A 22,315-nucleotide genomic window follows, 5' to 3' on the forward strand; every position below is an offset into this window, starting at 1 on the left:
AAGGAGGATTTTTCTAGTGTGATAAAAAGAATACAAGTAGCTTCATAGTTTTACTTCATTGCTGAAATTGAGACAAATAAAGTAAGTAAAGTAAAATAGTGTGTATTTTTGTATTGTGTGCATACATTACATATGGGAGGAATAAGAGATATAAAATTAATTTTATTTCAATATTTATTTTTTCCATCATTTTATATAGGTGAACATGCGCTACATTCTTTTCTGTGCTTTTATAAAATAAAATTGAAACTTGAAATGAATATTTATTTCTTTCTGTTTATTGCTTTATCTATCTTATGCGCACAAACCATTTTTTTCTGTTATGTATGTTGATCTTTGTGAGGTTTTGACTGAGCAACTGAAATTCTTGTCTCAGCTATCCTTTAGAATATAAACCTTTATGAACATATGAGTTGAAAAACTTCAGTAAGAGCAGGCCACAACATATGTCATGCCAAACTGCATTTACCAACATACTGTTGCTGAAAAGGGGCTGCAGGAAGAGCAGCTGACAAAATTCTTGCTTTTACACTGGGCTGCGAGCGTGCTGCGAAGAAAATGTTAATGTGTCCACAGTATCTACATCCTACTTCATAGTAACTTGCAAACTACTAGGAGTGTGCATAGCAGCTTGAGAATCTTGAGACGAGGCTGTAAAAGGTGTTCAGGTGAAGAACTATCTCCTTAATTTGTGTTTGTAGAGTGCCTGTTGGGCAGAGGTCCTAATTCATGAGATTTAGGCATTCAGCTACTACATATGTAAGAATAATTTAAGAGGCATGCATTTAATTGGTGTTCAGTGAAAACTTGAGTTTCTAGGTAGATTCTTCATTCTACTCCAGCAAATAATCTCATTTTGTCATTGAACCTTGCTGTACAAGTGATGGAAACAGAACTATGGTTTCTCTCTGAACAATCTGAGAGTAGGTACCAGACTGTGGTACCTATTGTGGTACCACAATCCTATTAGACTGACACTTTCACATTGCCCCTTTCACTATAATCAATTGCCAAACTGTACTTGGTCCAGGACAGCCAGATGAAAGCATGTAATGTAAAAGCAGACAAAAGAACGTGTCTTTATAGAACAGGAAATTCATCACTTTTTAATAATTTTGATAAGCATTTCCCTATTTAATAGATGTGTTTAGGATGGAAACAGCTGGAATTTAAATTTTTTTTACTTGTTTAGAATGGTCAGCTGGAGTGTGTTCGATGGATGGTGAGCGAAACAGAAGCTATTGCAGAACTCAGTTGCTCAAAAGACCACCCAAGCCTTATTCATTATGCAGGTTGCTATGGCCAGGTATGACTTTCATTTACTTTTTCAAAGAGATTATTTAGATGCTCATATAATAATTTTAATTTAAAGCATGTGTATCATTCTGTGGCTTTTAATTGCAGGTGTTCTGAATTAGATCAAATATAGCAAAATCTTTCCTTACTTAATCTGTGTCATTTTTTTCAGTGTTTTCTCTCTTAAGTTGTTTGTTTGTTTGTTTGTTTGTTTGTTTGTTTGTTTTAGCTTTGACTGATGGCTAGGAGAAGATTAACTGGCATGTTAGGCCAACCAAGAACATCTAGGAAGATTAGCTAAGCAACAAATATATTGGGATAGTTCATATTATCTTTTCAGGAGAGACTGTTCTCAAAAAAACTTTGCAAATTGTGGTAATTTAAGAATTCAGCATATTGGAAATGAAGTGTGGTGAAACTTGAACATCATCTGTCTGGCTCTAGCCACTTTTATTGAGCACTACATACATAAATATGTTGTAAATCAATCCTGTTTCACACCTAACTTATCTATAAATATAATAAAAAGAAACCACTGAAGTACAGCATTCTAGTGCTTTGCTAACGTCTGGAGGAACATATATGCCACTTAATTATACTACATTCTCTTCCCACAAAGTCTGTTTTTTCCTAAGTAGACCATGCAATAACCCCTCTTCAAAGGACCTTCTCCAGGATCTACTGTGCAAGGAATAATGATTGATTATTCTTCTTTAATGTCTTTGACAGATGGACAACTTTGTCCCAGACTTTCTTCAACAGACATTAAAAATAAATCATAGAATCATGGAATAGTGGGGACCTTAAAAATCATCTGGTTCCAACACTCCTACCATGGGCAGGGACACCAAATCCCACTGGTTTTGTGCTAATGTGTTTTAATCTTATTGAGAGAGAACAAGCAAAATATAACTACTAAGAAAATCATTCTTTCCTGTGCAAGTGTGATTGTCTCATTCAATGCCATACAATTATTGTGGCTATTTCTGCTGTTAACTGCTACTCTCCAAGCACGAATTTACTGTAGGGGAAAGAAAGAAGCAGGTTTGTAAGGCTATGGAGCTGGAAGTCTACCCTTTGTCCTGCTGTTTCCATAAGCACACAAATTTCCCTGTTTTCATGCTATGCAAAGACTTCCTTTGCTTTTTCTCCGCTCACCTACTATGCAGATGTTACTGGTGCAAGTTAGGACCCTGCCAGATATACAGATTGATTGTGTCCTGCTTTCCAAGTTTGGCCTGTAAACGCAGCACTGAATATAGGGAAGCTGTGAGCCAGATCAGAACTGATTCAAGAAAAGCGTGCTTGCTACTGGGAAGAAAAAGTTTGAAAGAGAAAGTTGTATGTGAACTTAAATCCATATCTTCACTTGATTAGCCTAATTTTATCTTCATCTCTAAAGATATTTATATAAACTAAATCCATTGAAGCTTTGGGTTTTTTCAGTGAGCTATGCAGTCTACTGCCAGAAACAGATCTGACACACTTTATCTAGATTCTTTTCAAAGCAGAACAGAAGCTCTGCTGGTTGAGAAACGCCAGCTACAATCAGCCACCAATGAAATTTGAAAAGGTGATATATAAATTGCTGCCAAATTTTTAGTTAGCTGAATGCCAAAAAAAATTCACATGTAATGTCAGTTATCTTTTTTTTCATATTCCATAAACAATCTGCAAACATGAGGGAATGTTGGAGCTGAAGGAATGCCAGACTATATTACCCAACTGTGTTAAGAAAAAAAAAACTTTGAGAAATTTTAATGCTTAGTTGGCACTATCCTTGAAGCTTTAATTTATTTTACCATTACTTACACAGGAGATAATCCGTGTAAACACTGGTCTTGGCAGAGTTACAAGAATAATATTTTTACAAGGAAGACCTGCTATTGAATCATTTTGTAAAAGAGTCAGTCCATCCATTGTTTCCCCAGGCATTTTAGGCACACCATATTTTCTTCAACAATTATGATTTAGAATGGGCAGCAAAGCGGAGTTCATAGCAAAGCTCCTATGTTAAAGGTCATCAAACCACATGGTTTTGGTGTCATGGCCTGACTCCAAAGACATGTCAGCAGTCTTATATTTTTCCAGTGAGAGAGGGACTACATAAGTCAATCTGACGGAAGAGCACAAAAGCTTAAAGTCAATGTGTAGCCTAGTCAGCACACCTCTTAGCAAGGGTTTCTTTAAGCATGAGATTATGCAAGAAGAAACCATGATTGTTGACAGGCCTCTTCATGCTGGGCATAAGTCACGGGTACACAGCATATGACGTGCCTGGCACAATCACCATGTCACAGGAAGATGCTGGTGCAGTCCTAGGTACCTATTGTCTTAGTTCTGACTAAGAGTTTCACAGGGCTCCAGTTTCTTTCCAACAGAGGTTTTGTGGTAGAATGGACTGCAAAGGTAAGAGGTGGAGGGTGGGAAATGCTAGAGTTTTGTGGCTTCTGAGCTCCAGAAAATCTAGGGGGACACTGGGGAAACAACCTAAAGCATGACTGAGGACCTAGAAGGGATCCCATGCACAAGCTGATGCTAATACAGTGCTGGAGAGCACAGTGGAAAGCAGTATATGACATTCAGATACACAGATGCCTAAAAAAATACCTTATTTTACACCTCAGGATGTTTGCCTGCCTATCTAATGTCATTTTTCCAAGGGTAATATGTTGTTTTCACTGACTCCCACTCTTCTGCTGTGAACGGATACTGGAAGGACAGCTTATTTAATTAATATCAAGTGATGGGGCTAGGGTAGCTGTAGAGTCAGTTCTCTTCACCATGCTAATCCTTGCCTTTGTTGACCATGTAATGATTTAAATGGTCTTTGTTAGTTGTACTTTCTTCTCCAAAAGCCAGCTGATGAAACCAAAGTCTGCAACCTGTCCCAAATTTTCCCAGAATCTTTTTATAGGTGTGTTTGAATCATTGTAGGTCTAGAATATGCCAGAGGGATGTTAGTGACTGCTACAACATAAGATCATAGTAGGAATTAAAAATACCAGGTATACTGAATAATTCATTAGTATTTGTCAATTACTGTTGTAAAATAACAGAAAAGTTATTATTTTCCATTGTCTTCATCTCAACAATTTTCTTATTATCCTTCATTTTGTCTGAATAGATTGCATTGATGACTGTGAACCTTCTCTGGGGAACACTTTTCTTGCAACCTGAGTGTTAGTATAGTGATATGTGGTATATTTTGATGTATGATGTTTTCATTTTCCCTAGTTGTATGTGAAAAAAATATTTGTTTTCTTGGGGTTTTTTTGGTCAAGGATAAATTTGCTAAGAAATGTACTCATTTGAGAGAAACACAATCAGTTCGAGTAGGACTATGACTTTGTGCCTGTGATCTCTTGGTGCACAGATAGTCGTAAATACAGACGATGTGGTAGTTTTATACAAAAAAAATCATTTTATACCCAGCCTTTCTAGAATTTTCTTTCCTCATTTTTATTCTTTTTCTTTTGTACCTCTTTCCTACTCAGAGTCCTCTACATGCTTCCAATACTGTTTTATTTAGATACACTTTGCTTTTACAGACCCACATATGCGTCACTGAAGCTACTGAGGTGCTGCAGGTTAAGTCTGCACTTGCCTCAACAACACTAGAATCCACACAGCCCTTTTGATCTACAGCTTGTGTTAGTATTGCACGATTGATATAAATGGAAGATACTAAAAAATACATGTTTACAGAAAAGAATTTCAAGCTAGGAGGTTATTTGTTCTTTCAGCTATTTAGGTGCAAAAACTGGGAATAAAGCTGTAGTCAGCTATCCTTTAATGGATCTCACTTTTCTGTATGATCTATAGATTTATTCTAGATTTTCAATATGATTCATATTCGGTAAGGCAAAATGAAATTTAATCTGGAGAGGCATGGAAAGTTCCTGGAGAGAAGAAATTTTTTCCAAATAAACCTGCTGGGGAAAATAAGATATGAAATAAGCTTCGTACACTTTTATGAGCTAACCATTGTTAGAAAAGGATATCCAGATAAATGTGTATTACAACTATATACACACAGAGAAAAAGTGACATTTTTAAAAAATTAAGTTCGTACCTCAGTTTTGACTTCCAGACTTTCACTTGCAAGTTTTTGGAGTCCAAGTCTCCCCATCTTTCCCAACATGCAGGACATACAAATGACCCATTAGTCAATACACTGAGATCTTAGGCTAGCAAGATTTCCTGTGTTTAGTTGTGTTGCTTCTCCTCTAGCACAACCACCCAGAGCTGGGAAGCAGCTAGAGATTTGAAGAATCCAACTGCTCAGCTCTGTGATCTAAGCATACTGCTGTTTTAATTTTCCAAAGAGGCTTGTAAACTTTGACCAAATTTCACAAGCTGATTTTCAGATTGATATGTGTGTTGTTCTGCCCCATATTTCATCACCAACACAGAGGCAGGCATGCTCTTTGTGTACAATTTCTCAGAATGTGTTACAGCACTCATATTTTTCCTATTATATCTTTTTATAAAATAAAGTATTTCAGCTTATTTCCTTTGGGGAAAAGAACCCACCAACAAAAAACCCCCAAACTAGAGACCCATGATGCACTAAGTCCTACAAAGTTAAGAGACACTGAAAACATTGAATTAATGGATAGTAATAGTAACAGATGGCAATACCAGTATTCCTCTAGTATATAATTTAGCTTTCTGTTATTTCTTATCTTTTGTGACATTTCTTTCCTCCTTCCCCTAGGAGAAAATCCTTCTATGGCTTCTTCAGTTTATGCAAGAACAAGGGATTTCATTGGATGAAGTTGACCAGGATGGAAATACTGCTGTTCACATAGCTGCTCAACATGGCTATCTAGGATGCATACAGGTAGAGTGATAGTTATATCAGACACCTCTAAACATCAAGCTTGAATGACAGCAACCAAAACTTATTATGGGAGATCTAAGTGGGAATAATTATTGGTATGTTAAAATGTACTAGAAGGACGAATTTTAGACCCGTAGGAGTCAGCCTGGAATACTGAAATGCTCCAAGTTTTTTATTCTATTCTCAATTATGCTGTTGCAAGTCTAAAATAAATGTATTGCAAGATGAAAGCATGATTATATTATTTATACATAAGCATCTAGTGTGTATGTTTTTGTGTTACAGAAGGGCAGACAGTGCAGGTATGTGTACTCTTCTTACTGTTCTGATATTTTCCTTTTGTTTCTTTTCTCATTGAGTAGTTGTAGCTCTCCAGCTTAGAAGTGTAACAGATAAGTTTGTTGAAGGATTTACACCTTGAGTAAGCCATCCTTTTCAGATTTGTCATCTTTGAATGAATCTGTGCTAAACAATGTAGAGTGATGCTAATTTCTAACTAATTCTCAGGGAATCATCTTGACCACTGAAAGCAATATAGTTCTGTTTTATAGAGATGCTAAAAATGGTAATTTATCTGGCTGAAAAGGCTTACACATCTACAATACTTCTGGGAGCCAGATCTGAATAAACCAGTTTGGATACCTCTGTCCAGTACCCATGTTCAATGCAGACATACCAAAAAAAGTCACAGGGTTAAACTGGATGGCTAGGTCATAGAATCATAGAACCAGAAAATCATTAAGGTTGGAAAAGACCTTTAAGATCCTCAAGTCCAACCGTCAAACTGGCACCACCACCACATTAAACCATGTGTTCAAGTGCCATACCCACTCATACCATGGGAAGCCAGTTTCTCCAGGAGAATGCTCTGGAAAACAGTGTCAAATGTTTTACTAAAGTCTGGGTAGATGTCATGCACAACCTTTTACTCATCCCTTTGTCACAGAAGATCAGGTCTGTCAAGTAGGACCTGCTTTCATAAACTCATATTGACTGGGCAAGATCCCCTGGTTGTCCCGTACTTGTTGCATGATGACAGTCAAGACAATCTACTCCATGAACTTCCTTGGCACTGAGGTTGCACTGACAGGCCTATGGTTCCCTGGATCCTGTTTCCCACCCTTCTTATAGATGGGTGCCACATTTGGCAACTTCCAGTCATAGGGACCTCCCTTGCTGATCAGGACTGCTGGTAAATGCTTGAAGCTGAAGCAACTTAACTTTGTGTTGAATTGCAGACATACTCCCTGTCCATCAAATTTGCTAGAGCCACTAGTCACAGGAGTACATTTCCATATTTGTGTTGTGACCACTTTGAGTGAAAACTATTTGGAGAAGAAATAATAATAAAATTATTCCAGGAAATTGCAGAAAGGTATTTGATAAACAAATTACTCACTGGAGAAGAACAGATAAAAGAGTAAATAACCATTTGGCAGAAAGGCAAAAAATAAAAATTAAAGTTCTCTCCCACATCAGGGAGGAGGACATGTCTAAAAAGGAGCAGTAATTCTCAGAGTCAAAAGACTCAGATATATATCAGTGAACATACTAGTCCTGTTACCACATATGAACTGATCCACATAAACTTTTAGGACACTGCAAGTACAGAAGATTTGTATTAGTCCAACCCTAAAAGAAATACCGCTAGTCTGTAATAAGTTGCAGAGCTGCTACTGCTGCTGCTGCTGCTGCTGCTGCTGATGATGATGATGATGATTATTATTATTATTAATATAGCAATCTATTTATAGATCTGGACACAGAGAAGACATAACTCCATAAAAGCCAGTTTGAGAGTCTCACATAATAAAAAAGAAAAACAGGTCATAGCTGAGCTGAATGAATAGACTTGAAAAGAAAACAATGAAATAGATTTGGAGGACATGACTATCTCTGCATTTTCTCATTAAGGTGGTGTGTCTTTTTTTTTTTTTAAGGTGAGAGGAATAGACATTGTAGAAACTTGTATGAGAATAACGTAAACAAGTCATCACATCCATATGCATCTAGTGGTTTTATTATTGTACTGTAGACAATGACTATGATCAGATAGGAAAAAATGGATAGAAGAAATGTTTATGATTTACTATCAGGGAGCACCATTGTGGTAGAGGGTGTACTTAGGGTTGCTATGCAGTGTGTGTTTAGGGTTGCTATCTCAGCAGTGCCTCACTGAGATGTACAATGCATTTGAAAAAGAAGTGAGTGTAGATGATTTTGAACAGAGTGGTGACATCTACAGGCTGTTCTCATGAATAAAAATAAACCAAAAACGGACTAGCCCTTTTTTTCCTGTGAGGGATGAACCTTAATAAATGCCTTAGAATTCTTAGGATTATTATATTTTAGATAAATATACAAATCAGCAAGTGCTTTGTGTTGAAGCCATGAGAAATAAGTCATGAAAATATTTAATGATGATAAAAATATGCAATGTTAGTAATGTCACTTCACTAACACCTCACAGTCTTAAGTGTAGTTGATATTTTGTAGTGCTGTGAAACAAAATAAGCCCTCTGCTCAATAAGCTTATAATCTAATTTAAAACAATGTACAGTGAATAATCTGGTAAGAAGAAAGAAGTCAATGAGGAGACAAGGAAATTATAAGCAGCAGCATAAAAATGGAGAGTCACAGTCTTTCAGTGATTCCCTGGAGCTCTCATTCACCATGTTTATGAGCAAATGACACTGCTATCATATTCCTAACTATAAGATTACTTTCTGCAAGGTCATAACTCTCCCTGCCTTATTTTCTTTCTTGATAAATTAAACCCATGAGATACCCATGCAAGAGTGTTCATAAGTTTCCTTTCTGTGTGGTTTTAGCAGACCAGGCAGACCAGCATTCTTCTTTCTCAGATCTCTGTGCCTGCTGTTTGTGTTCAGAAGATCACTCTAATCATCAGTGGCTTACCAGCTCTGCTTGGATAACTCAAGCAAGAACTCAGCTCTTCTGCATGTTTATCTATAATGTTAATAAGCTGTAGTTTTTGGATGTATTATGATGTTGCTCAGAAATTTTCCTGAGTTCTATGATCAGTGTGTGTCAGAGCATTGCTGAGAACATTTAGGTCCTATTCTATGTTCTTCAGTAATCCAAATACTGTGTAACACTGATTATCACAAACAGATTATAAGGAGTGAAGACTTGGCCTCAATTCTTGCTTCAGTTATTGTGTGTCTTAAGTCAACCTTACAGAAGTTCTTATGCTCTTAGAATGCTCTGTATTCAAGTCCCAAAGTAACTCAAATGTCATGCTCACAACCCAGATGGTTCTTCAGCAACAAGCTAATCTTCTCTGATAGTACTGTGAGTAACACGGGGTATACATCAGAATATAAGGCATAATTTTTCTTACGGACTAAAAACTGACCCATATTTCAGTATGTCTTCAAGAGAAAATAGGGATTAGCCAAGCAAGTGCAAAGCAGTGAGACTTCTTTCATCATTAAGAAACCAAAACTCCCACCAGATTGATAAAATCATTGTGCAGATCTTTTTCTGCAATAAGAAATTTTTGCCTGTCTGACCTAAAGTATCTGCCCTGTCTTTCATATCCAAACATCACTTAGCTAAGGAACCAGGACACTGAGACTGCTCTACTGAGTGTTTTAAATGTAGGGATTCTGCTGTGGTAAGAAACTGAGAGGTAAACCACAAAAGGAGTCAGCAAATACCGTAGCAGTGACATTCCCAAAAGATTCTAAGGGTGTGGAGGTCCCAAGAACAGCTACTAGACCTGGTAAACCATTACACTCATCACCACCCACTATAAACTGACTGGCACACTGCTCTGGACCCTGATGTTATCTAGAACTGATGTCCTTTGAATTGCACTTGCCTGTGTCTTCTTTTCTAGGTCTTCTATGTGTAAAGTTATCACCATTTTCTGTAATGCATTATTACTGTGGTGCAGGAGAGAATTAATAGGTGACCTAATGAAAGTCCTCTGTTTTCATTTGATGATCCCACTCACTTTATGAATGCTACAAGTGGTACTATGCTGTGTAAACAAATGAGCAGAAAATAAATTAATTGAGTAGAAGTGTAAGGGGAGAGGAAGAAATAATATAGTATTTTTATAGCTCTTCTGAACCACGGCTCGCTCTTCTATGTTATTGTTGCACTAAGGGGTAGATTCTAGTGGTATGTGGTTTGAGTACAAGCCGCATACAGACTTGTCAGTGACTGAATTTTAAAAATTACTGGCTCAGAGTAACATTTTCAGGCATTTTATTCAGGAGTGTTTTGCATCCAGCCATTCTTGTGATGATTAGAAGTCATAGCAGAGACTTATACTTAGAGATGTCACTGTTCCCTTTTATGTTTTTACAGACGTTGGTTGAATATGGAGCAAATGTCACCATGCAAAACCACGTGGGAGAGAAACCCTCACAAAGTGCTGAGCGACAGGGGCATACCATGTGTTCCCGCTACTTAGTAGTTGTGGAGACGTGTATGTCATTGGCCTCTCAGGTTGTCAAGCTAACTAAGCAGCTGAAGGAGTAAGTGTTTCATTGTTAGCAGAGTGATTGATCTTAAAACAATACTCTACTTCATATTCAATTTATTCACAGTGTCTGTTTTCTGCTTTATATATGTGACATTTTCAAGTCATATTTCTACTTTATTCCTCTGCTCTTTCCTACTCTCAAGTATTTGCCCTTTCACCTTTAGCAGCTCAATTTTTCAGCTGTTTTCTTTGTGGCAGTTTACTGTGAACATAGATGAAAGGAACGAGAAATGAAAAAGGTATATATGAAGCAGTCCACTTCCTTTCCCTTTGCATACCTTGGGATCACATCATTACTGGTCATGGTTTCTGTTCACATAGCATGCTTTTGTATACAGTCTTCCCACTTACAGTGCTGGGTGTTGATGTTGGGAGGAAGAGTAGAAATAGTAGTTGGAGGGGTTTTTTTGGACTTGGAAGGTCACCAAAGCCCACAACGGCTACAGAGGAAACATATCCTGTTCTGTTTGTCCTTCATATGAACTGGTTTTAATATTTTAGTGTGATTTTTATTAAACATTCTTTAAAGAACCTGTTATTTTGAAACACAAATTTTTGCAATTGCTTTCTTTAGTTGTAGGTGCAGTTACTGTGACTTACCATGTCAATAGGATCATAAAACTCTTAGAAACCATCAACACTGATGTAACATTGTTCCAATTTAGATATGTGATCAAGACCTTGTCAGCTATCACAGTCCATGAAACTGACTTCTGATAATCCCATGTTTAGAGAAGACCGTATCATTTTATGCGAGCAGCATGTAGCTGATTTTACTGGGTATAAATTATAATACTTTGCTAGTAGGGAAGCTGTAGAGTGGCCTCAGTGAGAACAGATGAGGGGCTACTCTTTGCTCGAAAGGACTACAGCCCATGGATAAGTCCACACTGGTGATTTCCTGAATGGACTGCAGACTGTTAAAGACCGACACTAGAGCACATGGGAAAGTGGAGAAAAAGGGAGCAGCAGTGAAAAACTGCTACACATGAACCCTGACCTGTGCTGCATGTTGGCTCACTGAAGAGACTGGGTGTAACCTGCAGCAGTGACAAGAGGGGAAAAGAGGTATCTAGAGTAAAGCCTGAGAACTGCGGAGAGTTGGATCTAGCAGTGCAGATAAATTTGAGCTTGCAAAAAGGGAGGACAGATGTTTTAAACGTCTGTCCTTTTTTGTTTCCGCTAACCTGAAGCAATAATGAAATATTTATGCTAATTGTCAATGAATAAAGTTAAATTCCCAAGTCAAGTCTCTTTTGCCCATGACAGTAGCTGGTAAATGATCTCCCTGTCTTTACACTGATGTTTTCTCTTTGTGATATCTTCATTCTTCTTTAACATTGATACTGTCAAAAATACAAACAGTAAACTAAGAATTATTATAATTTTCAATTTTCATAATTTCACAGTCTGACACTGTTCCCTGGGTATTTTAAAGTACCTGTAAGTTGGTTCATTTGCTGAAAAATAAAATCAGCTGACATAAAGGAAAAAAAAAATAGAATCTAGGGCATTTCCTAAGTAGGCTGCATTTGCATCTGACACAATATATAATGAAATTTATTTTCCCCATTGCTCAGTAGAAAAAAGAAAAAGAAACACACACCAGGAGGTAGAAATGGCAACCACAGAGTCTCCACGTTTCAGTTCTCTGCAGTCATCACCCAGTGCTTGATATAAGTCTTACTTCTCTTATAGAAGAGAAAGACTTCTTATGTCAGTCAGCAGGCTGCTCACCCCCACAGAAATAGTCTAGTTGTGACTTTCATGACAAAAGTATTAACACTTTCCAAGTCTCCCCACTGTCATCTCATAGATTGTATCCATAGGAAGTAATTTAAATCATTCTTATTTGGTCCCTGATGGATTTCTTTGCTTGTTTGAGCCAGAATTAAATCTGCTTCCCTTCATCAGTCTATTTTTCAGGCTTCAGATTAGTTTCAGTAAGTGTAGCAGCAGCCTTTTCTTTCTCTTCTACAGAGAGATGTAAGTCTCTTGTGCAACCTTGTTGCAGTTTACTGAGGCAGTGAAATATTCTGTTTTCTGCTTGAAAGAGCAGCTTCTGCATGGCTATTTGGGCTGCAGGCCCCAGGCTGTGAGTGGTTTTGATAGAAGCAATGGACCATGTTCAGAGGCTCATGCTCAGGAGGCAGAGAGGATGATGGAAAAAGACTCTTGCCCTGTTTGCAATGCTCATCCTTCTTAAAAATCCAAGGATGGCATGAAGTACCTGTCTGCAGCAGCTTCTCAAAGGGACCTCTAGCATAGCATGAGAATCCATTGGCTGCAGCACTGCTGAAGATTCTGAAAACATCAGATGGCAACAGATAGAAGTCCAGTTTACAGTCTAAGTCAGTTCAAATGGCTGGTATGTAGGAATAGCTCCAACGAGGGCAGCTGAATTAGCTTTCTTATATTTTCTCCACTACTTTTGCAAGTGTCAATGAACACTGTTCTAGAGACAAAAGAAGTATGATTGTATCATACCTGAGCAATCAGTATCAACAGTGAAAGCCCTTATGTGCTTTCTAGCCTTTCCTCAGCTGCTGTAAACATGAGCTGATCATGCAAGATGCTGAAGGACCTTGAGAGGAAGCAGTAGGAGTAGCTGCTGAGGTCGCTTGGTCTGTTCAGCCTGGAGGAGACTGAGGGGAGACCCCATTGCAGTTTACCACTTCCTTGTGAGGGGACAGGAGGGACAGGCACTGATCTCTTCTCTGTAGTGACCAGTGACAGGACCCGAGTTGTACCAGGATAGGTTTAGGTTGGATATTAAAAGAGGTTCCCCACCCAGAGGATGGTTGGGCACTGGAACAGGCTCCCCAGGGAAGTGGTCACAGCATCAAGCCTGACATAGTTCAAAAAGCATTTAGATGATACTCTTGGGCACATGGTGTGACTCTTGGGGATGGTCCTGTGCAGGTCTAGGAATTGGACTCAATGATCCTGTGGGTCCCTTTCAACGTGGCATATTCTGTGATTCTGTGATTTCATGATTCTGAGTGGGTTGTTAATAAGGCATAAAAGTCTCTCTCAGATAACACAGTGTCTCCAACCACAGGAAGACTGGAATGGTTGATATCGTCTTTCATTCTCTTTTTATGAGCTTTTCCAATCTTGAAGGCAACACAGAGCAGTTCTGGAGAGAAGTTATTCCAATCCATCACACTATTTGAAGCCATTCCTGAAAGAAAGGCACAAAACAAAAACAATAAAATCACATTTTTCCAGAGTCTTCACATCTTTCAGATCTTTGAACCAAACCAGATCAGCTGACAAATACAGAGGAGTATAACAGAATGTTCTGAACTGGGTCTAAGTATCCATTCAGAGAGAAAAGCCTTTTTTTTAAATTTTATTTTTTAATTAAAAAAAAAAAAAGAAAGAAGCAAATAAGCAGTTAGTACTGATGTTCCATCAGATCTTCACAAGAGGATTAACTGAGGGTTTCCCCCAACAGAGGGAAAGAACTAAGCAAATCTTTCCATAGGTAGGAAGGAATGTGGCCCACAAAATCTTGCTGTTACTGTCTTCAAAATGCAAGCTTTGCTTTACATCTCTTCATAATTGCAGGAGTTTGGTCAATCCAGTACAACTTTCTGAACTAAACAAAATACTTAGGACATTCACAAGAGTTTCTCAAAGAGACTGTACTAAATAGTCTGCTTTTGTTTTACTTCCTGAGCTCTCCATAGGTCTTACAATCTTACTTACTCCTTCACTGTTTTTATCTACCTAAAAAATCCTTAGTTGCAAGTGTGGAAAATTCCTGCCTACAGTATGACTTTTATTGTTTGGGCTTTCCTGATTTGAAGAGACCATGTCAAAATTAATGACATAAAATGAATGCTTCCATAGACTTATTTTACAATGCTACTTGCTGATGGACCTGCATTCTGAAATGGTTTCACTGTCCTGCATTTATGGACCTGGATGTGTACATCTGTTTAACAATGAGGCACTTACAAATTCTTTTGATACACTATCAAGCCAAAATCTCTGGCAAGGCAAAGGTCAAAACAAACCAGGAGTCAATAAATGAAGTTGAGAAAATAATTTAATATCTTCTGTTGCTATCACTTTTCTATGTTCTGTAAAAGAAATCCATGATTTTCCTGGAATCTCACAGGAATAGCTGTAAAAATAGCTATTTTTTTTTTTTTTTTTGTGTAGCGCTATGGTAAAATGTGTGCAAGTTGCTGGGTTTTTGGTTGGTATGGGGAGTTTTTTGTGGTATTGTGTATTATATAGACGCATGGTAGGAAACTCAATGTAAACTTTACAATGTTCATCTTTTTCTTACTTAGTTAAGTCATTCTATTTTCTGCTTTGTATAGTGGCCATTCTTGTTTTATTTGAAAAAAATGGAGAAATAAGAAAACATATTATGAAAGATACTTCAGTAGTGCCCAGTGCCTCAGCCTATTCCCTGCTGAGTTACTGAGCTCCCTGATTTCATTAGGAGGTAACTGGGGTCCACAGCTGTCTAAGTAGACACAGAGGAGTCCTTACATATTACTCAGTGGGAACATTGTCTGAGGTAAGACCCAGAATTTGTCCATTAAGTATAATAAAATAAGTAGACTCTCTTAGCCCAGAAGCTACCGTGATCTTATCTTCTAAATCAGTCTGGTTTTAATACTTTGCAGTGTTGCTATTCCAAGAAGCTGTGATCCCTTGTTTCCAATATTATCTTAGATATATATGTGCATGTTATATATCTTTAGGGATAGTGCTGGCAAGATGTGTTAGTTTCTGTGAGTTATACACTAACTAGAACTGTGAAAATGGAGGAGACTTCAATTCTTTTAAAATTGAAATGTTTAAGTGGAGTGAGACTATTATCTCAGAAGAAGACATATCAGAAATTTCCACTAAAGCTAAAAACATTAAAAACTATTAGCTACATTATTTAGGTATTTTAAAAAAGAAATTAAAAGAAGGATAAAAGACAAAAAAACCCGGAGAAATTGCATCACAACCTAATTTTGAATGAAAATTTCCCTGGTTCTTAAAAGAGAGTATCTCGGGATCCACAATATAAACCAATGTTGACAGGAGTAATCTTAAAATAGTCTAAGGAAGTGTGTAGGCTAGAAGAAAGAAGATGGAAAATTAAAGGAAGAAAGCATGGCTGCATTGTAAAATGCGATGGCAAGGCAGTATGTCAAGGTCATACCTTTATTTCTGTAGCACTTTTGAGATCCACTTTGATATATTAAAAGTAAAACATTTGTTTTCTACCAACCCTGCAAGTACAACCTTTAATTTAAAAAGTCATCTGGATTCTTTCTGGCTTTGACATTGCCAGTTATAAAGGCTTCATTTGGAACTCCACTAAATCTTCTGCTGATGGCATGCAAACTAGGAAAGTGTCCAACTCACTGTTTGAGAACTGTCTTAGTTCTGCAGTTCCAACAAGAATAAAAGTCCTAAAAACGTATCACTTATACAGCAACAGAAGCAAAGCCTGAGAGAAGCAGATGAAAAGTCATTTTCCCATGGTCATTTCATCAGGACCAGGGAATAAAACACAATATACCAATTCTGTTTGATAGCATATGTACAGTAATAAAAAGCTGTAAGTCTCTTGTTTTCTAGTAGTTACCAATATTTCTGTCTGTGCAGTGTTTAGAAGCACTGGAAATTACAGGTCGCTAAACAAAATTGAATGTTGTCTGTGGTGGTCAACAAGCTGAAGAGGTGTTTTAGTGTTAGAATGGAAAGTCTGAATTGTGTGGGAGCAGGGAAAGGGAGAAGACCTTTTTGTGCCAAATTGTTCTATTCTATCATTCTTGTAAAACTACTTGAGGGTTTGTAGGTTATATTGTTCAACTGAGTCCTTCCTATGGAAATAAGTATATTACAGGACAAGAGATATAGTGATTGCACATGATAAATGTTAAATGTTGTTTCTAGAATGGATATCACTCTCATATTACTAACAATTTTTAGGTACTATTACCATTTTTTTGAGTGTTGGTTTCTAAAGCTATTTTCAAAACAACCACAACACCACACTGAAAGTGATAAACGGCATTAGGTATAGCACTACTGGGTGCTATAAGATGGATACAGAGCACAAGTAGGACCTTCGGTAAGGTTGGTCAGCAAGCAGATGTGTCACAGAGGTCATACCTAACTCCATCCTGCAGCTGAAGATTGGACCAGTCCTTTCCAGTGGGCAAAGGCTCCTCTCTGAGTTCATTTGCAGATAGAAGAGGAGAGAACAGTTGTCTCAGCTATTGCTTAGCTGAGTAAAAGTCATCCACCAAACATGGGAAGTGACTGTTAAATGTGTCCATTTTCTATTCCTTTCTACAAACAAGTAAGAACTAAAGGGCCCTAAGTTTGCTCTGCCAGATCTTTGTATCTGTGAGTCACTCAGTTCCAATTCTCTGCTGCTTATGATCACACACTTTTTCTTATATGAAGTATAATAAATAATCTGACAAGTGAGATTCTCTCAGCTGTTCTTATGCAGTGATTATAAAATGCCAACAGAGATTCAGAAAAAAGTACAAGCTCTGTATTTTCTTATTTATGAGTTCTCTATTTACTTACTACATAAAGTACAGATGAAGAGGACTTCTTCCTTTAATACAAAGTTGAAAGGATAGTATCTGTTACCCCACAGATTAGTAATGCAGACAGTTTTACAATTTGAGGTAAACAGTCTTAAATTTTCTTACAGGCAGACGGTGGAACGTGTGACATTACAGAACCAACTCCAGCAACTTTTAGAAGCCCAGCGGTTGGAGAGCAAGTCACTGCCCACATCCCCAAGGTGAGGTGGGGGAATTGTTCTGCAGTCTGGATTTGCACATTTTCCTGGTATATCAGTTATCAGGAGAAGCTGTGATGTGGCTAAGTAGTAAATCTTTCTGTAAAGAAAATGTGGGGGTTTTACCTTGTGGGCTCAAAGCTGAGCTTCTGGAATTTGGCAGTGTGTAATGTTGATAAATATTGGAATTTTTGAGTATAAACTAAATAGTCCCTGTTTCACAAGAGTGAAAACCAGTTTTACAGTGAAATATACTATATTTTGAATTAGATGAACAGCAGAGGATCCTAGAAATCTGTAGGAAAGTTGTGAAGTTTGACCTCGTGTTGATCCACTGTACATTACTGCTAGCAGTAAGTTATAAAGCCAGTTACTAACAAATCCTGCTTTCAGATTAATAAGGTTCCTTACGCTCATTAAATCTTTTACCTGCAGTAGCTTGAATAAAAAGTAAAAACTCTAGAAATTTTATGTATTGCTTACGTATCATGTCAGAAATTGGAGAAAGAAACTCAAATGACTTTTCAAACATTAAAGAAGAGGAAGGTGAAGACTGAGGACTGGATCTCTGACAGTGTGATGCATGGGAGTCAAGCAAGCCCAGTTTCTCACTCACAGCAATCTGAAGATTACTTTGAAAAGAAGTAACTCACATGCAAAGAGAACTCAGTTTATCATTACCTTCTAATACATTTTCCTCTCTGGAAGACATACACACTGGTTCTCCTTGTTTCGGAGTTGTTAGGAAGCTACATCTGTGTATAAGTAGCCAGCATAAAAGCTTCTGCAGGCATTGATGATCACGGCTTTGGGTTATCAAGTATGAACTCAGAGGAACAGTGGCTGCTTTTTTTTGATTCTCACAGAATCTCAAGCATTTTTCTGTACAGATGCTCCACGTCCCTGGATTTCATGTGTCATTGTTTCAAGCAAGTGCAGATAGTTACAATAGTAGATAACAAAGACATTGGGATTGCAGATGCATTTGTGTAAAGGAACTTCAGCTAGGAAAGGACTGTAAACTCCGAACTCCTGCTGAAGTAGCAAACCACACTGGAAAGAGGTTTTTTTTGTCCTTTTTTTAGGAATCTTTGTCTTCCCTGTCTGCCAGCTCAGTAGGTACAGTGGGACCAAATGTTGTCTTCCAGCTCATTTGGTTTCTGTGATTTTTGCTGGCTGGTCTTTCCAAGTGGTCTCACATCTGAGTACTGCTGAACACCAGGACTGTGTTACTTTCAATGTCAGGTAAGATAAGGTGAGAGCAGGTCTCTCAGCATTCACTATTTCTGTAAAAGGATAGGTTTCAATATTATTTTAGTTAAGTGAGCAAGTCTGAAAATTGTGCTCTATTTATTTTATTTCATGGTAGGCTACTATTTTTCCTTCCAGTTAGAACTCACTTGTGGATGTCATCATCATCCAAGGAGTCATCGGCAGATCTAAAAGAACCTTTTGCTGGGAATGTCTGCCATAGATAAATGCATATTCTTTAGTGTATGTTTTGGTTAGCATAGGAAAGAAGCACAAAGGGAATTGAAAATGAAGTGGGTAATACAGCCATGTGAATTTTTTACACTGTGAGAATATGGACTCAGCAGAGCAGAAGCTGCTTGCCTACCTCACACTAACTTTAATTTTGTCATCTTGTCCTTGCATAGTGGAAAATTGGTTTAAAATAAGAATGTATATAAGCATTATGAGCTCTAGCATATGTCACAGGGAAAGAAAAGGTCTCTGTAATTTACATTCTTTGCTAACTGGGCTTATGTCAAATTGCTGTTTCCTTGCTATAAAACATTTGGTGTTCTAAATTTAATTTATTATTCTAATAGTGTTGAAATACATTCTTGTCACCTTTCTCTTGCTTTTCAGTATTTCATATCTGAAAAGGTTTTGAGTGCAAATGGCCCTGACTTTTTATGAGGTCTTATACGGTTATTAGTACCAGATGAAGTGTAGATATATGAAATCATTGCAGTAGAGAGAGCTGGTCCTTTCACAGTACTTAGAATAAGCTACTTTTGTATTATGATGTGACTTGGATAGGAGGCATTTGACCTTGTGCAGGTTTCTTTGCCTTTTAAAACATGACAAAATATGAAACAATTCCCATAAATAGGAAACAGTAGTTTCTCTAGAGTTTTCCTCATAAAGTCATATTTGGTGTTTAAAGTTAGATTCTAAGTTTTAATTATAAGGAGTTTTCTTTGTAAGAGAAAGTGAAGGTCCTCAGATCCTGAATAGGAGTGGAAACAGGGTTACATCCTTCTTTATGTAATCTTCGCTGTGGCATCATAGTAATAAATTCCATGTGAGTAGCAATGAAGAGGATATGTAACAAGAAGCTGAGACAGACAAATACACAGGAAATGGCAATTTCACATTTTAAATATGCATTCATTTCACTGTGGTGTTTCTTCTTTTTTTTCTTTAAGCTTACCATCATCTCCTGCTTCTGGCAAATCCCAGTGGAAACCATCTGAAGCAGATGAATTGTCTCCACCAAAAAGTAAATTGAACACCCAAGATGGGATTCAGATTCTTGGCAGCTTGGGAACTTCTAGTCGCACTCGAGCCAAGATAAAAGATGAGGACTCAGATAAAATCTTGCGTCAGTTGTTGGGGAAGGAAATATCTGAAAATGTCTGTATGCAGGAAAAGCTGACTTTGGAATTTCAGGATGCTCATGCATCCTCCAAGAACGTGAAGAAGATTTTGCCAGAGAAAAGGGAGTTGAAGTTAGCCCGACTGAGGCAACTGATGCAGCGGTCTCTCAGCGAGTCTGATACAGATTCATCTAATTTTGAGGACCACAAGAACACCCCTGTGAAAAGAACTGACAAACCAAGACCTCAGCCTATAGTGGAGAGTGTTGAGAGCACGGAGAGTTTGAACCTGATGCTTAAGAAACACACTTCTGTGGCAGGACGCCGCTTCCCCTTTGGTATCAGGGTCTCTAAGTCTGTGGATGGCCACAGTCCTTCCCCTACTTCAGAGAGCAGTGATCCTGATAATGAAGTCCCGTATCAGTCTGGTATGGTACCTCAGAACCAGTTTTGTGGAGACAACTCTCCATCCAGCTCGGATACTGCCACTGCTCAAAAGGTTGCCACAAGCCCTAAGAGTGCTCTCAAGTCTCCATCTTCAAAGCGCAGAACGTCTCAAAATTTGAAACTTCGTGTAACGTTCGAGGAGCCTGTGGTGCAGGTGGAGCTAGCAGAGTCAGAACTAAATGAGGAAAAGGATAAAGACCAGAGCAAAGGACTCATGCGAGCTCCACCCAACTCTGGGGAGCATGTAGGGGATCAGCTGAAAAGGCCTTTTGGAACCTTTCGGTCCATAATGGAGACACTGAGTGGCAACCAAAATAACAATAACAACTGTCAAACAGCAAACCAGGTCAAAACCTCATCGACGCTGCCTTTTACCTCATCAGGAAGGAAGACAACAGACAGCAAGGGAAATCCAGCAGTTCTCTCAAAAGGAAGAAACAAGCCAGTGAGTGCACTGAAAGAAAGAAGGGCCTTTTTTTTTCTAGTCTCTTTAAGTAATGAATAAATTTGACAGCTTCTTCCTCTTGCCTTTCTATAGCAAAAGGATGCACACAAATACTTTATTGTATTTGACCTGTGTAAATCCCTTTTAATTTTGGAAGGCTTTTCTAAGGAGTGGCAGGTGTTGCTTGTCTGTACAAGACTGTGCAGTCTGTACTCTTAGAGCATGTGGTTCACATATTCTGTGTTTAAAGCTTTCTACTGAAATGTGATTCACATGGAAATGATGTTTGATATTGCACCAAGTGACAAAACTTACAATGAAAATGTCACTCTTGAAACCGTGGGATATCTGAGGAGTAAATAACTGAAGGACTAGCCCTGGCCTGTCCTATAGCCAAGACTTGATGAGAAATACAACCAGGAAAAATTGCAGAAATGGTCCTTCTGGTTTCTGTGTGAGTTACAGTGTTATTTGCCCACCTTCTCCTCATAGCAGAGTCTTCTTGTGTCAGAGCATATGGTTGGTCTGTAGCAAAATGTACTGTTTCCAGATCATCCCCTCTTTGCAGTCAACACAATGTCCTTTCTGGGATCCCAACAGAAAGAGGAGTGTCCCTCTTGTTTAAAGGAAGGAGAAAATACTTTGAACAAATGTATCTTTCAAGAGAAACAGATATTGAATGAAAGAGACGGAGGAAATGCTGTGGGCGCAGTGTGTTTGTAGAGTGGAGAGCAGTATGAGCATCTGGAGATAAAATACAGTTGAGAGGGAATGGTAGATGATTTTATTCTCTCTGGAAGTCACACTGGGAGGGAAGGGGTGGATGGAAAGACATGAGGTGGAAAAATAAATTCAAGATGAAAAAAAAACTTAAAGTGGGCCAATAGCAGGAGGAGAAGAATTGATGAATTATATACTGTAAAAAGTATGACAAGGTAATAGGAGAAAAACACAGGAAAATCTTAGGCAAAGAGGAGGCAAAATGGGTATGGAAAAGAAGCAGTGAAAAGAGAGAATTTGGAAACAGTGAGCAGTCCATGTTAGTGGGTGCTACTAGAACAGTAGTGTATAGCATACTGTAAAATGAAATGAAATGAAATGAAATGAAATTAAAAATTCAAAGGAGAGGAAGCAGGCTAAATTGAAGTAGGACTGCATTTCTTAAAGTTTACTGAGAATCCCAATATGAACTTCTGAGTCTTTGAAGACCTGAACCATCTACTTCAACAACCAGTTTAATATGGAAGTATTTATATAACACAATGGCTTCTTTTTTCAAGTGAGTGATTCAGATTTCATAGTGACAAACGAAAAGACAGTCTATCTTCAAAGATGTTCTGATAGATTGTAAGGTCATAGTAGTCAGATTCGT

At 38.0% G+C, this 22,315-nt stretch overlaps 1 protein-coding gene across 3 annotated transcripts in view; it reads left to right on the plus strand.

Moving 5' to 3' along the window:
* The window catches only part of SNCAIP (synuclein alpha interacting protein), a 92,129-nt gene that overhangs the window by 64,624 nt on the left and 5,190 nt on the right, over positions 1–22,315 (plus strand). For 2 of the 3 annotated variants that reach the window (XM_027652603.1, XM_027652606.1), the window contains exons 6-10: positions 1,193–1,306; positions 6,017–6,142; positions 10,484–10,653; positions 17,356–17,448; positions 19,881–20,943. In XM_027652603.1, the coding sequence (XP_027508404.1) occupies positions 1,193–1,306; positions 6,017–6,142; positions 10,484–10,653; positions 17,356–17,448; positions 19,881–20,943 (1,566 nt within the window). The remainder of the gene's footprint in view (positions 1–1,192; positions 1,307–6,016; positions 6,143–10,483; positions 10,654–17,355; positions 17,449–19,880; positions 20,944–22,315) is intronic. The other variant, XM_027652604.1, reaches the window with a different exon arrangement.

Source organism: Corapipo altera, unplaced genomic scaffold, assembly GCF_003945725.1.
Source record: "Corapipo altera isolate COAL_440 unplaced genomic scaffold, ASM394572v1 61286, whole genome shotgun sequence".
Taxonomy (NCBI): domain Eukaryota; kingdom Metazoa; phylum Chordata; class Aves; order Passeriformes; family Pipridae; genus Corapipo; species Corapipo altera.